This window comes from Scheffersomyces amazonensis (assembly GCF_036850825.1).
Source record: "Scheffersomyces amazonensis strain UFMG-HMD-26.3 chromosome Unknown RJT21scaffold_2, whole genome shotgun sequence".
Taxonomy (NCBI): domain Eukaryota; kingdom Fungi; phylum Ascomycota; class Pichiomycetes; order Serinales; family Debaryomycetaceae; genus Scheffersomyces; species Scheffersomyces amazonensis.
This window is the reverse complement of record NW_027042742.1, coordinates 2,040,005-2,057,261: the sequence shown is the minus strand read 5'-3', so window position 1 is coordinate 2,057,261 and position 17,257 is coordinate 2,040,005. Positions and strand designations below refer to the sequence as shown.

The following is a 17,257-nucleotide window of genomic DNA, read 5'->3' as shown; positions in this document are numbered from 1 at the left end:
TTGAACTGAATTGAATAAACTAATATATGTAGAAGTAAATTATAAGTTATAAATTATAAATTTATAAATTCTCTTCTAATCTTGAACCTTCAACCCCTAATTCAACAACATTTTTAATGCCATCTTTCCATTTATCATGCAAATAGTTATCGATTTGTTTATAATCAACCAGTTGCTTTTTACGAATTTGATTAATATCATCAATTTTAACTCGTTTAGAATTAACATTAATAACATAATCTTGTTGTAAACTTTGTAATTGTTCCAATTGTTGTTGATTTAAATGTGATAAATCTTGATAATTATTTAATAACATTTGAAGATTTCTTTCTTGAAGTTGACCGTATGATAATGAAGTATATAATTGATCAGTAGTTTGAGGATTAGAATATCTTGATGAATCTATTCCATTTTTAATTATATGGAATTCATTTTCTTCTTCAAGATCTTCATCTAAATCTTCATCTTGCATTTCTTGTTCATAACGTTCAATTTCTTGATTAATTAATGGACTTGGACTTAATCTATTAATATTAGTTGAAAGGGGTAATAATTGATCAACTAATGGATGTAATGCTTGAGATTCATGAAGAGGAGAAATTATATCATTATTAACAATACTACCTCCAATAGCAGGTGTTACTTGAGATTCATCCAGATGATTATTTATTTCATTATTATTAGTAGTTGATGGAACAATTGCTATTGTTGGAGTACTAGTAAGATTATCATGATTCGTTATAATATTGGTATCTGATGCAATAGGTACAATGGCTACTGGTGTTGAATCTCGATGTATAACACTAGAACCTGTTATTGTATTATTAACACCATTTGGTAATTGAGTCGCCACAGATGGTTGTTGAGGATGAAAGTTAATATTATTAAGATTTTGATTGGCAAATTGATTAGCTAATTCTATTCTAATAAGTTGCTCAACATGAGCTCTTTCTTCTGGACTTATACTTTCATCAAGATAAGGTAAATGTTCTAGAGGCTCATAATTAATAGTAACCATTAGTGAGTTTTAATTTATTATATTAACAGATGTGACTTAAAGATGTTAAGGGCTATTAACCAATAAATACTCTAATAAAGTGATATAGATAAATTTAACTAGACTTTTTTTTAATTATTGACCTATATATATATAAAAGCCTTAAAAAATCTTGTACTAGCCTTATATCTCTGAAAACTATCACTATAAAGAGTTATTGTATAATTCCATTTTTATTATAATTATCTCCCCTTCTTGTATTCTATTGGTCCAATGCCGGTGACATCCATACCGCAGTACTTGGTGAGACACAGAAAAAAATTCGAGGCGCCGTAACAGGAAAGGGCAAATCTTTAGTTTTTACTAGTGAAAGATCGGATTGATTATCCACTTAATCTTGTACTACAAATGTTGCAGCAATTAGAATCTATTGTGCTTTGTGAAATTCTAATTTATTTATAATTGGTTGATATAACTGTGGATTTTACTAATGCCCCAGGGGCCTGTTATTTGAAAGGCAACTACATAATTATACTATAAAGGACATCTATCCGCAGAATGTTTTCATCAATACTTTTAATGTCATGTCGCATCATGTCTAAGTACAAACTGTTAATTTTAAACTATCTTTGTATATGTTTATAATGTTCAACAAAACTGAACGTTTTCGTTTCACTATGTGAAAAGTAACTCTAAAATTTTTTTTACTTCCATTATTTGCCTAAATTCATCCAGTTTGCAGCCGTATCTTGTATGGTCGAACGGCGTTTTGTACCTTTTAATTGACTCGCCTTTATTTTCCAATTCTTTCGTAACATTTCATTAGATATTCCATAGATTTTCTATACTACATAGATCGTGCATATATAACACTGTTGCACTTCATGTATACACTGTCTACAGATAGTTTATCGTTTTTTATTATGATATATGTGATATTATTGTATACAGGAGATATATAGAGAGACTATAAAGTATTACATTTATTTGTTTAAAACATCAGCATCATATCTTTGCTTGAACCATTGGATAGTGTCTTCCTTGTTAGTTTTGTGGGAGTTACCAATAGTGGCTCTAGTTCTCTTTCTTCTGGCAATTCTGGCACCGGCTCTACCCATGACAACGTAGAAATCCATACCGTAAATACCAATACCTGGATCATACTTGATACCTAAATCAATATGTTCATCAATACCGAAACCAAAGTTACCGGTTTCAGAGAAGTTCTTGGTTCTTAATTGATATTCCTTGACCTTTAAACCTCTTTCTAAGATTTCTTCAGCCTTTGGACCTCTGATAGTAACATGGACAGCAATCTTTTCGTTTCTTCTGATACCGAAAGTTCTGACAGTGTATCTAGCCTTAGATTGAACTGGAGTTTGACCAGATAATTGTTCTAAAACCTTGGAGGCTCTGGTTAATCTATCACCGGATTCACCAACACAAATGTTTAAAACTAACTTTTCAATGCGTAATTCACGCATAACATTTTGAGATTTGTCAGACTATAAAAAGATGTTAGTATAATTGTTATTTTTTACTTATTGTTATCGTTTGGATAACTTGTCATAGAACTTGAGATATCCAGGCATATTCAATCGAAATTTACTTGAATTGAATGGTGATAGGTTTTTCATACTGAATAGTGATTAAATGGGATATATGAAGTGATTGAACTATTGAATACGGATACTTTATGGTTGTTTCGATATTATAATTTAATTAATGAATAATACTGATATTCTTTCGAATCTTTATAGTTGGATAATATAGTCTTACATTATTATACTGATAATGCACTCTCTTTCTCTCTTTATTTTGAGATGATTGGTAATCATATTACATTGGATACTTCTGTATGATTCTTTCATTTCTTATGAATACATATTTGATGGACTACTTCTTCTTCAATGATTCAACAGATCACCAATCCCAAATAGTAATAACAAACTACGGATTCATGGATGACTCTTTCTTATTGATATTCTCTTAATGTTCTATGACAGTATTATGCTGTTCAAACATACCATTTTTACTATGTTTCTGTTCTACTATCAGAAGAGAAGAAACTCAATTCACTATTGAAAAATTTATTATACTGTTTTTCTCAGTTACCGTAATGAGGTTTGACAGTGCGATCGTTAACTGTGAGAGAAAGAAAAAAAATATATATAATGTAATATGTAGTGTGTGCAGGTTGTTTGTGTCACGTGTAACAAGAGGTTGTTTAGGGTTGAAGCCCTCGCTGATTTTGGATAATTAATTAATCCCCAAATTATACTGCAAAACTAATTTATCAATATTTGAATTATACTGTACATTATATATTTATATTATGAATTTATGAGAATTACTTGAATACAAGAATCTAATCTAACCATCAACATTATTGAATGACTTTTCTTGTTCCTTAATATCCCAAAAGATATCACCAACATTATGATTACCATGATAAATCCAACCTTTTTCAGTTACATGGTATAAATTAATAGAACCACCAGAATAAGCATCTCTATGGGTAGCAGCCAATATACTTCTTTTACCTAAATATAATGCTTCTTCATCAGTTAATTCCCATTTATATTCTGAATCTAATACCCCATAAGCAAATGTTTGACCAGAACCAACACAGAATAAATCACCTTTTAATCTTGTACCATCTGAATCAACATAATAAATTGTTGGACCTTCTTTTTTGGTATAACCACAAACCATTGTACCCATTGATAATCCCATACCTTTATATTGATAAACTAAATTACCTAATATTTTAGAAGCAGCAGCTACAGATATACGTTCTTTTTCTCTTAATTCATGTAATCTACATTGAGTACCTAACCAAGTTTCCCAATATTGACAATCAGCTGCTCCACCAGCCATTGTTCCTAATAAAAATGGATTAATTCTAATAACTTTATTAACAGTTTGAGATGCAATCCAATTACCAGCTGTAGCTCTTGAATCAACAGCTACAATAATACCACCTTGATATCTAAATGCTAAAGTGGTAGTACCATGAGCAATTTTAATTTTACAATCAGGATTAGTTTCATCATCAGTATGAGCTCTTAAGAAATCTGTTGGTTGTGAAATTGGTGGAAGAGTTATACTTGGAACTAAATTCAAACTATTTTGTTGAGCAAATTCATGAGTAACTGAATTTATTTCATTACGTATAATATTATTATTATTATTAGTAAATTGTGAAGCAATTGAATTCATAATGTGATTGTATATCTATAACTTTTGTTTAGTGATTAATGATTGAGTATGAGTATGATAATTATAATGATAATGAGTATATATATGAATATGAGAAATTGACTAATAAATATTCAATTGACGTATACTAATGGACTTGATTAACAATTAATACCTGATTACTATAATAGACCAGTGTTGATACTTACTACTGCGAATGTATAGTGTGTTCCATACAAATACCCTTTAAATTTCGATCGCCACCGTACATTTCCAATTTGACCATTTGTGTCGCACAGACAAAACAAAAATTGCCGTCGTAGAAAATTTACTGTGCGACATTTGATAGCGGATAAAGAGTAACGAAACAATAAACTATAGTAATAAGAATAATACATTAATTATACAAGATAAGTTCTAGTCTAGAATTCTGTTTTGATGATCTTTTTGGCATTTTCATTAGTGCTCTTATCATTTTCATCAAGGTCATGTTTAAGTGTAGCAGATGTAGCAGATGTAGTTGTGGTTGTGGTTGTAGTTGTAGTTGTAGTTGTATTTGATGTAGCTTCTCTTAAACCAGGCTTGTTTGATAAAAATGTTGGTGGTCTCGATAATCCACTACCTCCTACTCCTGGCTTAGAAAAACCTCCGGGCTTTGATAATGATGGTGGACTTGAGAAATTTGGTGGACGACCTAAAGAATCGGATTTATAACTTGGAGGTTTAGATAATCCTAAGGGTCTATTAGGCATTGTAGTAGAAATAGTTGGAGGAGATGTTTGCAACTTTTCTGTGATATTAGGAGATGATATAGTAGGTTTAGTACTAGTTATTGGTGCCACTGGATTTGAAATTATTGGAGTAGAATTAGTTGATGAATGTGGAGGTAATTCAGCCTTTGGAGTTGTAGTTGTATTAGATTTAATTATTGAACTCAGTGTAGAAGTTACTTGAGGAATTGGTTGATGGACAGATATTGGTGAAGGATTTTTAATCACTGGAGTTGAAACATTAATTGGTTTAGGAGGTTGTTCTTGTTTCACAGGAGTAGGAGGTACTGAAGGTGTTGATGGACCAGGTGTACCAGGTCTACTTGTTGGTCTAGAAGATATTATACCTTGTTTCTCCTTTATAGATTTAGTTAAGGCGATATCTAAAATCTTACTTACTTGTTGAGGAGCCTTTTCAACTAAGAAACTTAAAGCATTATCACCACAACCAGCTTTAGCACCAATAACATTAACTTGAGCAATTGTTGTTGCTAAAGCCTTAGTAATAATTTCAGTAGTAGTTGCTGTATTATATGATAAGTTTCTTGCCTTATATAATGTAAATAATTCCTTTTGTAAATAAGCCAAAGATTTCTTCATATCTTGATTCATAATTCCAGATTGTGGAGTTTGAGAATTAGTACTGGAAGATGGAGGTGTAGGAGATTGAGAATTTGATGGTGATCTATTAGCTGCTAATTGAGCTTTAATAGTATTATTATTACCTGAATTAATTGATTGAACAACTGGAAGATTTGTTTGAGGTTTAAAATACATTGGAGCCTTTGATGTTCCACTACCATCTCTTCTAATTTCACTAGCTAATTCAGCAATTGTCTTAGGTTTTTGACCATTATTATTATTACTTCCTGGAATTTGTGCTTTATATGAATTAGGAGGTAAATAAGAATTTGGTGCTCCTGGTCTTATACCTGTGGTAAGAGGTAATCCATAAGGTGGACTATAACTTCTTCCTACAAGACTTTGAGGATTTGGTATTGAAGCTGCGGCTGCTGCTGCTGCTTGTTGAGCCTCAAGTCTTTGCTTTTGTTTTAATTCTTCTGCCTTTATAGTTGCTTCTTTAGCCTTGGCTGTAGCAATCTCTTGTTGTTTCTTCTTTGCCTTTTCTCTTTCTCCAATATATAATTCATCCATAGTATAAATCCATTCATCAGCTCGTTTAATTGTCCTTTTAAACGTCTTATTTAATTTTACACTATGGGCTATAGAGAATTGCCAACCATCAGCACAATAATTATAATAAGGATATTGTTCCTTTATAGCATCATAAATTTCATTAAGAGTTAAACCATTTGTATGATTTGGAGCTCTTAATACTAATGTAATTAATGATTGATAAGAAAGTGATGGTTTTGATCGATAAGGTTCAGGAATTTCATCTAAATTATAAACTTTCTTAGGAGGCTTTTTAGTTATATCTTTTCTTCTTTTTGGTTTTGGATATTTTGATGGTTCATCTAAAGTTTTAGGAACAATGAAATTATTTAAATTAGGTTCAAAACCCTTAACAGTTATTGCACGTAATGGAGGTCTTGATCTTATAGTTGTAGGTTCTGAAGTTATTTCTAATACTGGTACTTCTAATTTAGGAGGTTCTGGTTTAGGAGTTGGAGAAGGTAATTGAGGTAATGGAGTTGATAAATTACTACTTTTATTAAATGTTAAACCTTTTAAAGATGATTGATTTCCTGAACCACTTAAATTTGATGATGAAATTATAGTTGTATTTGATCCAGTATCAGTACTTGTAATACCATTAACTGTTCTAGTAAATAATCTTGAAGCTAAAGGTTGAATAGATGCTAATTTACCCATTCTAGGAGTATTTGCTGGTTTCCCCATTAATGGAGTTGTTCGAAGTGATTGTTGATTATTAGTTCCAACTTTATCACCATCATTTTTTATTGACAGAATTAATGATTTCTTCTTTTTATCTAATTTATTATCAATAAATCCTTCATTATGAGCATTAATTAATGGAGCTAATGTAGCAATTTCTTGATCTAAAACTGATAAATCCATTTCATTTTGACTATGATTATGAGAATCATTATCAAGATCTACTCCTTGTTGAAGATTATGTTGTTTAACTAATTTATCAATTTCATCTTCTTCTTCTTCAATGGCTGATTCACTATATCGAGATAATTTAGTTAATTGATTATCAAGTTCAAGATTATCTACTCCTGCTTCATCTAATAAACTTTGTAATTGAGCATCAAATGCATCTGCATCTTCTTCATTAATTGCTCCAATAGATGTTACACCTAATTCCTTTAATATATCATTTATTTCATCATTAGCAGAACTAGCTAATGATTTTCTTCTTGCATTAGATAATCTTCTAATTTTTAATATTGAATTTCTTCTACTAGTTGATGAATCCTTTGATTTCTTTATTAATGATGAACTTGAAGATGATTTATCTTCTACTAAAATTTCCGGAATTTTTGGTGATATTTCTTGTTTAATTTTATCCTTTTTAGTAGAAGTTTTTACCTTTGGAGTCGATGGAATTGAAGAATTCATTAAATTACTTCTTAAATTAATAGCATCAGTTGGATTAAATTGTTTTTGACCATTTAAATTTAAATCTTCTTCATCATTTGGTTCAATAGATGGTAAAACAAATTGAAATGAAATATCACCAATTTGAATTTTAGTTCCATCATGTAATGGCATAGTGATTCCCTTTTCAACAAATTGATCATCAATAAATGCTCCATTTCTTCCTAAAATTGAAATTTCAAATTGTTGAGTTCCAAAATTATAAAATATTTTTGCATGTCTTCTTGAAATTGCCTTTTTTGATGATAAATGAACATCTACAGCATGATGACTACTTTGTAATAAATCATCATTTGATTTTCTACCTAATACAACTTGTAAAGTTTGGACAAAAAATGTAAAATTTTCAAAATCTAATCTTGCATAAGCTGAAATCTTTGAAGCTTCATCATTTTCATCATTATTTGGAATTTGTTGTTTCAGTGATCCTCTATCTAAAGGAGCTTCTGAAGTAATAGGTACTAATGAAGAATTTCGCCTTATTTCTTCTTGACTTGATTTAGGAATCTTTGGTAATGGAGTATGAGGTGGAGGTGAATTACTTACAGTTCTATTATTTATATCTTCATCTTCAATATCTCCAACAACTTTACTTAATGCTGAATTATGTAACGGTAGTCCCAAATCATGTAAATGATTTAAATCTAAATCATTACTGGTTCCGGTACCAGTTTGATTTACATTTATATTTACATTTACATTTACATTATTATTGTCATTGTCATTATCATCCTCATTATCATCCTCATTATTATCCTTATTGTTATTATCATTGTCATTCCCATTTGATAACGAATCCTGTCGTATATTATTAGGTGAAGAATGGGTTGGATGATTTATATCATCAAGGTGAGCATTATTATTATCATTTAGTATACTATCAAAATCATCATTAAGACTTAATTCATGAATATTAGGAGATTGATGATGATGATGATGATGATGTTCATCGCTTTGAACAGTATTAATATTTAATGCTTCTTTGGACTCAGAACCATCCTTGCCAAGGAATTCATCGTCAAGGTTACTCATGGTGGAGGATGGAATCGGAGTCACGAATAGGAGTTATAGTTAATTAGACTAGTTTAAATTTTTATTAGTATTGGTTGATGTTTTGACTATTTTTGAATAATCTCACAAAATCGAGCTGGTAGTGTCGATTGGTGAAATTATGAATATATAATATAGTATATATAATAGGGAATAAGAACCACAGTGACTAATTGGGTATTGTTATATATATTTGTCTAGTAAGACTTTATAAGTTTTTCGTGAGTATAATCAATTGTTAATGATGGAGTTTAAGTAGAACGCTAACAGTTACCAAGATGGGTTTGGTTCTCAATTTTTTTCTCTCTGCGCAGAGGAGTGCACGGTTCTGGCGCTACCACATGATATGCTGCAACCCTTTTTTTATGATAGGCGCTGAATTATCTATACGATACTCTTAGTACTGAACAATTATTGATTTAAGTTTAAGTTTATATTTTCTGTTACTTTCCATTAAATTCGTTACATTACATTGACATTGGCATAATTTATCTCATATTGAATTATAAAGTTGCCGCTGATGAAGGGTTCTTTTTTATCATTATTGGCAATATTTGCAGCAGTAAATTTAGCAACTTGTCAATTACAATCAGAATTAGATTACATGCGAACCCGCAAGAAATTTATTCATCCTATAGCTCCTATGTATGTTAATAATAGTAATGGTAATAGCAATGGGGATAAATCAAATAATCAAGAAGGAGATTCATCATCTAAAACTACTAAAATTTCATTGGATAAAATATATGGTGTTAGTCTTGGAGGTTGGTTAGTGGCTGAACCTTGGATTACTCCAAGCTTATTTGATAATATTTATAAACAATATGGTATTCAACCAGTAGATGAACATACTTTGGCTACTATATTAGGAAAAGAAATGACTCAACAATATATGGAAAATCATTGGAAAACTTTTTATACTGAACAAGATTTTATTGAAATTAAATCTTTGGGTTTAAACCTTGTAAGAATTCCAATAGGTTATTGGGCTTTTGGTTTATTACCTGGTGATCCTTATGTTCAAGGTCAAGAAAAATATCTAATTAATGCTCTTAATTGGTGTGAGAAATATGGTTTACAAGTTCTTCTAGATATTCATGGTATGCCCGGTTCTCAAAATGGTTTTGATAATTCAGGGTTAAGGACTAATAATCCCGCTTGGTTAAAAGTTCCAGAAAATTTACAATTAAGTTATCAAATACTTGATTATATATTTAAAACTTATGGTGGTCCACAATATAGCTCAGTTATAAATAGTATTGAAGTAGTTAATGAACCTTTTGCTCCTATAATTGATCCAGCAAAAGTAGCTGATTTTTATACTCAAACTTATAATAAAGCTGCTTCAAGTAATGTTATTCCTGATATCATATATCATGATGGATTTATGGGTTTTGGTTATTGGAATTGGTTTATGTCTAATTCTCCTAAAGGTTCAGTTATTATTGATCATCATTTATATGAAATCTTTTCACCTAATCAAATATCAATGAATATTGATGAACATTTATCTAATGTTATGACTCAAGGAAATCAAATGGCTCAAGAATTACATCCACGAATTGTTGGAGAATTTTCTGGCGCACTTACTGATTGTACAAGATATATTAATGGAGTAGGTAATGGTGCTAGATATAATGGAACATTTCAAACTAATTTTGTTACTGGTAGTTGTGCTAATCATACTGATTTTAATAAATGGTCACCTGAATTAATTGAAAATACAAAGAAATTCCTTGTAGCACAATTTTATACTTATGAAACTCATAGTAATGGATGGATATTTTGGTGCTTTAAAACTGAAGATGCTATTGAATGGGATTTTAAGAGATTAGCTTCTCTTAATATGTTACCTCAGCCATTATTTCGGCCTCGGCCGCAAAATCAACAATATGACTTAAATATCAATAATAGTGATATTTCAACCAATTATCAGATTAATTTTGCTAAGAAAACTGTTGAAGAAGATGTATTAACACTCTTTAATGATTCTATGTTCTTTCAAGGGATTTATGTAATATTTATATCAGCACTTTTATTTCTAATAAATTTACTTTAATATATTGGCAATTATAGTTGAGTTGTTCCCAATACGGTAATACATTTGCACGTTAAGTCGCAGAAAATTTTACAGATTCGACTCCTCATCTCTATACATTTTTTTATTGCAAAGAAATAAGACCTAATCACATATATATGAAGATTAAATAGGTTTAATAGATATTGTAATAAACCATCAAAATGGTATGTATCAGCTGTGTATTAGTGATATTATGAAGATTTATGATTACTAACAGAATTTGATTATGTTTAGGCCGGTATTAAGAAGAAGACATCGTTAAGAGATAAGTCAAGTAAAAGAACATTATCAAGTAAAATATCAGCATTTAAACAAGAAGTAGGTAATGAAGGAGGAGAAGAATATCATGAAAATCCTATGTTAAAATTGCTGAAGATTTCTAAGAAGGAGAAACAACAAACCAAATCAAGTAATTTTGTTGAAAGATTACTGAATAAAGTTACATTTAATACATCTAATAGTATAAGTAAATCAGCATTAAGAAGAAGAAAGAGAAAGAGTAAAGAAGAATTAAAACCCAAGATGAATGAATTATTAAGTAGTTTACCAGAGACTACATTAATCACATCATTAAAATTGAAGAGTAAAAGTAAACATGATCAAAATGAAAGTAATATAGGATTTATTTCTAAACAAACTTCTAATGCTCCTAATGCTAATAAGAGAAGCGGGCATAAAAAAATCTTAATTGAAGAAAATAAGAACTTTAATAATGTATTGAAGAACCCTGAATTTAAAGCTTCACCATTTAGTGCATTAAAGAATGCTATTCAACAAAATTTACAGCATTAAGTATTAGTTAATAGATATATAGAGATAATGAATAATAATGATTATTAAATGAATATTAACTATTGTAGATATAACTAATAGCTAATAGCTAATAACTAATAACTAATAACTAATAATTAATTACTAACTAATAATTAGTTACTCTCACTAAATTTGTATGAGAGAGAAAAAGTAAATTAAGGACGCCTTTGTAAAAGTGTGGAAAATTGCAAACATTTAGCGAGGGGGTCTTGGATTAACATTCACGATAGCCTATCTTAACATAGAGAATATTCTATACATAATTGGTTGAATATACTATACTACCACCAATCCATTATTGTCTATTTGATTAATTTACTATTACTAAACTGTTGCTAAGGCATATCATTCTCCACCTCGTAATACAATACGAAAAGTCACTAGACGACAATAAGCCCATACAATTGAGACGCGAGAAATTGAATTTCTAATTTGCCATATTATTTTTCTTTTGTTTTGGTCCACCACAAAAGTAAACAAAAAATGTAAACAAAAAAATCCGGATTTAAACTAGAAAATCTTAGCGCAGGCAGGAAGGCAGCCAGGCAGCCAGGGTCAGTACGGGTACGGTGTGGCCTGGATGAATTTAACTAGAGAATTAATTATTTTACTATAATTCTTACTATTATTATTATTATTATTATTATTACTATTACTATTACTATTAGTTTATAGAACGAACTTATATAGGACAAGTGGTCTTTGTCTAACATACTTAGCATTATACCAATGGTACAGCCGGAGGCCAACATCATTGATGTTGGGTTACCAGATGATCATGAACATGATCATGATCAAGATTTAAATACTTATTTACCAGATATAATGCCCGAAATGGTATCGGCCATTCATTATAATAGTAATCCAACATCTCCATTAAAGCAAGGATATCAAGAAGATAATGATAATGATAATGATAAAGAACAATTAATTATATCAATAATTAATCCTGATTTTATTTATAATAAACATAATGAATCAATATTTGATGATGAAAGATTATTTCCAAGTTTACAAAATACATGTTTAGTTAAATTCGATGATAATAATTCAGAATTAATTAATAATGCCACATTAAAGGCATTAATTGTACAATTAACATCACCAGAAGTTATAGATTATAATTTAATTTGTGATTTCTTCTTAACCTATAGAATCTTTGTTAATAGTGAAAAAATCATGAATCTTTTACTTACAAGATTAATTTGGTCATTACAATATATTAATTCTGATCAAGAATCAAATATTAAAGTTGGAAAACTTGTATTATTAAGAACTTTTGTGGTAATTAGACATTGGATTATAAATTATTTTATTGATGATTTTGATTCCAATTCTAATTTATGTGATTTATTTTCTTCAACTATTAATAGTATTACTAATGAATCTAATTTAATAAGGAAATCTAAAACAACCAATAATAATAATAATAATAATAATAATAATAATAATAATAATAATAATAATAATAATGAATTAGAAGATGATCCAAATTTTATGATGTTTGAAAAGAAAATCTTTACTGATTTAAAGATTCATTGGTTAAATTTATTAATTGAATTTTGGCAATTAAATATTGATATAGAAAATTTAATTGGTAATAAATTAGTTTTAAATTATCCTTTACCATTAACTAATGAAGCCGGGAATTTTAAAAAATTATCTAAATCAGCTACTGATATGTCAATTCATACTAATGCTTCTTATAGAAGATCAGCTATGCTTTCATTATATGATCATCAAAAGACTCATCATAAAATGCTTATATTTGATAATGAAAATTCGGTAAGTAATAATGATGAAAATCCTCAATATTCAATTAATAATTTATTATTACAACATCATTCATCAAGAGTATCAATAAATAATAAACTTCAAGAATTTCTTAATAATGGAACTAGTAATCCTCATTCAATTCGATCTGCTATAACATCTCCAATTACTAATAATTTTGCACCCACTGCAACCAAGATGAAATATTCTACAAGTCAACAAAAGACTTGTAATTCTACTAATACTACTAATCTGAATCAAAGTCAATCACAATCACATCCACAACCACAATCACAACCACAAAACAATAAAGATATACATACACCTCTTAAACGACATCATAATCATTTGAATCTTAAAGATTCTTCTCTATCATTAAAGAAAACTACCATAACTGAAATTGAAAATAAAGAGAATTTAAATATTCCATCAACTCCATCTAAACAAAAATTAATTTCCAATAATTCCCCATTAGCAAATACAGGATTTTCAACTAGTGGGAATATAAAACTTCCAACATCTAAAGTTGGAAATATATTACCTCCAACCCCTGTAAAACGAATGGAATGTATAATTAAACTTGATCATTCAATATCTTCTAATAATTTAAATGTTTCACCAACAAAAAAGCCTAATTTCTTTGCTAGACCTCAAACAACTTATGTTGAAGAACATGAAGAATTTGGTAGGAAAAGGTCAATTAAGAAATTTGTTGATGGATGGAAGAAATCCATAACTAATTCCAAATCTCAATCAGATTCTTTACTGATACCTACTAATCAAGATAATAATGATGATAAGAATGAAGAATTAAATCAAAATCAATTGAATGATAATGTAATTAATAATGTAATTAATAATGTAGATAATGGTGATAATGGAAATGGAAATGGAAATGGAAATGGAAATGGAAATGGAAATAAAGAAATTCAATCAGGTATTGGTCCAAGAGTTGATATCTTAAGTGCTCGAATTATTGATGAATTAGAATTCTTAATTCGATATTATCTTCATATTGATTCCGGTACTGATACTATAGTTGAACATAGTTCTGATTCTAATCTTTATAATCATAGTAATAATAATTCTATTCATGATAAATTTGTTGATGTTGATTTAGATGATTTAGATTTACATGATCAAGATTCTCCTGCTAAAAGACCTAAAATTATTAGTCATGGACAAGGTGAAAGTCATGAACAAGTTGAAGAAATTCTTGATGATAATAGTGATATGGATATTAATGATTTATCAGAATTAAATATTATTAAGATTGATAATCTTATTAATGTTAATGAACCAGAAGTATCTAAATTGTCTAGTAAAAGAATTTCAACAGATAATTTACTTGTAGGTATATCACAAGAATCATCATTTCAAAGACCTGTAAGTCTTAATTGGAATGATGAAGGTAATCTTGATCTTGATAATTCTGAAGATAATGAAATTTTTCAAGATAGTGTTTCTCATCGTAGTACATTTGGAGGTGAAGTTCAATTAAAGAATTCTGAAATGGAAATTGATGATGATTTTGTTTTCCAACAAGATAATGAAGTAAATAAAGCAAAAACTAATAGTACTTATGGTTCATCTATTTCAACTCCTAGTAATATGACACAATATGGAGAAGAAATTGCTGATTTAGGAATTGCTATGAGTCCTCAACTGATGCAACAAAAGATAAGAAGAATAAGTTTTAGTGAAAGTATTAAATCTAGAAGTAGAAAAAGAACTTCAACATCAACTGGTTCAATGTTTAAACGAGATTCAGTTAAATCTTATCTTAGTTATGATTCTGCTTTCTCAATGTCTAATGGATCTCATAATAATTCATTTAAGAATGATGATAATTTTGATTTTGGGTTACGTAAGAAGAATGGGTTCAATAATTTACGAACTCTTGTTAAAGATGAGGATGAGGAGGAAGATGAAGTAGAACATGAAGCTGATAATGAGGATGAAGCTGAAAATAAAAATGGTATTGTTACAAACAATATAATTCCATCGAGATCTTCTTCGGTAAATAAATCCCTTGATTTACCTGTCAGAGTTAAATCAACATCAAGAACTTCATCACTTCATAGAAGTGTTAGATTTAGTACCTTATGTGCATTAACAGAATTACCATTTAGTGAATTTCCTAGAACTTCTATGAGTGCCAGTGAAATGTTAATTTCAGCAATTCAAAGAACTTCAAAACTGTCTATTGATGGTGGTAATGATTCATCAATCTTTTCTGTAGCTCTTAAAAGTAAAAAGAATTCCATTAAGACCAATAATGATAGTAATAATTCATCAGCTAATTCTGTGGCAATTCCAGGTATAAGTAATTATGTATTAAAAGAATTAGCTGCTATACCAGATGAATCATTTCAATCAACTAATCCAGTTGATTTTGCTTTATTTAAATTAGAAGGTAAACAAAGTTCTGATAAAGTAATAAATTCTAAAACAAATGTAAATGAAGAAGAAACTGAAAATCAAGCTAATAATACTCAAGAAATTCTTCGGGAAATTCAAAATGCCAATACTTTAGATGCTATAGATTATACTCAAATTGATGTTACAATGGAAGTACCTGTAACTCCAATCAAATTACCTAATAATAATCGTTTACCTATAGAAGAAGGTGCATCTACATCAACTCCTAATCATCAAGAAAATGTTATTATTATTAATAATTCTAATTCTAATTCTAATTCTAATTCTAATGGTAATAGTAGATCTACAAGTCCTGGTATAAAGTCTCCTGATAAAATTTTAGAAAATTATGTTATGTCATCAGATAATTTAACTATTGAAAGAGTTATTGAAAATAATTTACATATCTCATTTGTATTAAGTTATGATTCAAAATCATTAGCTGAACATTTTACAGTTATTGAAAAGGATATGTTACAAGAAATTGATTGGAAAGAATTAATTGAACTTAAATGGAATAAAGATTTACGACCTGTTAATAGTTGGTTAGAAATTATTGTTAATGATAATTTCTATAGTAAGAATAAAGGAGTTAATTTAGTTATAGCTAGATTTAATTTAATGGTTAATTGGATTATTTCAGAAATTCTTTTAACAAAAGATAGACAAGAAAGAATTCATATAATTTCTAGATTTATTCATATTGCTCAAAATTGTTATTCACTTCAAAATTATTCAACTTTAATGCAAATTATATTGGCATTAACTTCAGAAAAGGTTCAAAAATTAAAGGAAACTTGGAAAAATTTACCTCCTGGTGATATATTACTTCTTAAAAATTTAGAAGAATTATCTTCACCTTTAAAAAATTTCATTAATATTAGAATATCTATTAATCAAATGAAACCATCTAAAGGTTGTGTACCATTTGTGGGATTATATTTATCTGATTTAATCTTTAATGCAGAAAGACCAACATTTATTAAGAAAAAACTTAATCCAAAGGATGAAAATAATACATCTAATAATGATATAAGTAGTACCACATTAAATTCTGAAAATGAAGATGATTTAATTAATTTTTCAAAATTCCGTACTGCAGTACATATAGTTAAATCTTTATCACAATGTATAGAATGGTCATCTAATTATGAAATTCTGATCAATTCTGAATTATTGTCAAAGTGCTTATATGTTAAATCATTAGATGAAGATGAAATGAATTATTGTCTAGACGTTCTTGTTGAAAAATGAAAAAATGACCTTAATGGTTGCAAAATTTTTTTTTTTTGGATAAATAATAATTATAATATGTAATATAAACAATTTTGTAAAAATTAAAGCTGTATGTAATGGGAAACCCCCAAGTTTATTTTCTCTTAAAATTTTCAATTGTGGAGAAAGTCCCTTTATCTCGATAAAATTGTTATCTAATATATGTATATATTATGATGACAATAGTTTCACTCAAATGTTAACATTCGGAAATAGTCTCCTCGAATTATGGGGAACACATCGGTCCGAAACCATTTCCGCTGAATGCCACCCTTATTGTTAGATATA

General features: G+C 28.8%; 7 protein-coding genes across 7 annotated transcripts; 3 read left to right on the top strand and 4 right to left on the bottom strand. All coding sequences in view use genetic code 12, as the record gives it.

Annotated features, from left to right (window-relative positions):
- Positions 1-61: 61 nt before the first annotated feature.
- On the bottom strand, positions 62-1,018 carry RJT21DRAFT_2465 (uncharacterized protein; the record flags this gene model as incomplete). Its single annotated transcript, XM_064883863.1, has 1 exon — positions 62-1,018. The coding sequence occupies one exon, from the start codon at positions 1,016-1,018 to the stop codon at positions 62-64; it is 957 nt and encodes a 318-aa protein (XP_064739855.1).
- Positions 1,019-1,911: 893 nt separating this feature from the next.
- Positions 1,912-3,105, bottom strand: RPL11 (60S ribosomal protein uL5). Its single transcript, XM_064881325.1, has 2 exons — positions 3,025-3,105; positions 1,912-2,502 (listed from the first exon to the last, which is right to left on the bottom strand). Exons 1-2 carry the CDS (start codon positions 3,025-3,027, stop codon positions 1,981-1,983), a joined length of 525 nt encoding a protein of 174 aa, XP_064739854.1. The 5' UTR covers positions 3,028-3,105; the 3' UTR covers positions 1,912-1,980.
- A 193-nt stretch (positions 3,106-3,298) lies between these two features.
- Positions 3,299-4,420, bottom strand: PRE2 (proteasome core particle subunit beta 5). The gene has a single exon (XM_064883874.1). The coding sequence runs from the start codon at positions 4,217-4,219 to the stop codon at positions 3,371-3,373; it is 849 nt and encodes a 282-aa protein (XP_064739853.1). The 5' UTR covers positions 4,220-4,420; the 3' UTR covers positions 3,299-3,370.
- Positions 4,420-8,844, bottom strand: FHL1 (Fhl1p). Its single transcript, XM_064883871.1, has one exon. The coding sequence runs from the start codon at positions 8,587-8,589 to the stop codon at positions 4,621-4,623; it is 3,969 nt and encodes a 1,322-aa protein (XP_064739852.1). The 5' UTR covers positions 8,590-8,844; the 3' UTR covers positions 4,420-4,620.
- A 394-nt stretch (positions 8,845-9,238) lies between these two features.
- SPR1 (Spr1p) lies at positions 9,239-10,666 on the top strand (the record flags this gene model as incomplete). Its single annotated transcript, XM_064883139.1, has 1 exon — positions 9,239-10,666. The coding sequence occupies exon 1, from the start codon at positions 9,251-9,253 to the stop codon at positions 10,664-10,666; it is 1,416 nt and encodes a 471-aa protein (XP_064739851.1). The 5' UTR covers positions 9,239-9,250.
- Positions 10,667-10,788: 122 nt separating this feature from the next.
- On the top strand, positions 10,789-11,532 carry RJT21DRAFT_119244 (uncharacterized protein). The gene is made up of 2 exons (XM_064881324.1): positions 10,789-10,851; positions 10,922-11,532. The coding sequence occupies exons 1-2, from the start codon at positions 10,849-10,851 to the stop codon at positions 11,477-11,479; spliced, it is 561 nt and encodes a 186-aa protein (XP_064739850.1). The 5' UTR covers positions 10,789-10,848; the 3' UTR covers positions 11,480-11,532.
- An 802-nt stretch (positions 11,533-12,334) lies between these two features.
- On the top strand, positions 12,335-16,948 carry LTE1 (mitotic regulator; the record flags this gene model as incomplete). Its single annotated transcript, XM_064885374.1, has 4 exons — positions 12,335-13,400; positions 13,587-14,144; positions 14,211-15,251; positions 15,324-16,948. The coding sequence occupies 4 exons, from the start codon at positions 12,335-12,337 to the stop codon at positions 16,946-16,948; spliced, it is 4,290 nt and encodes a 1,429-aa protein (XP_064739849.1).
- Positions 16,949-17,257: the final 309 nt, after the last annotated feature.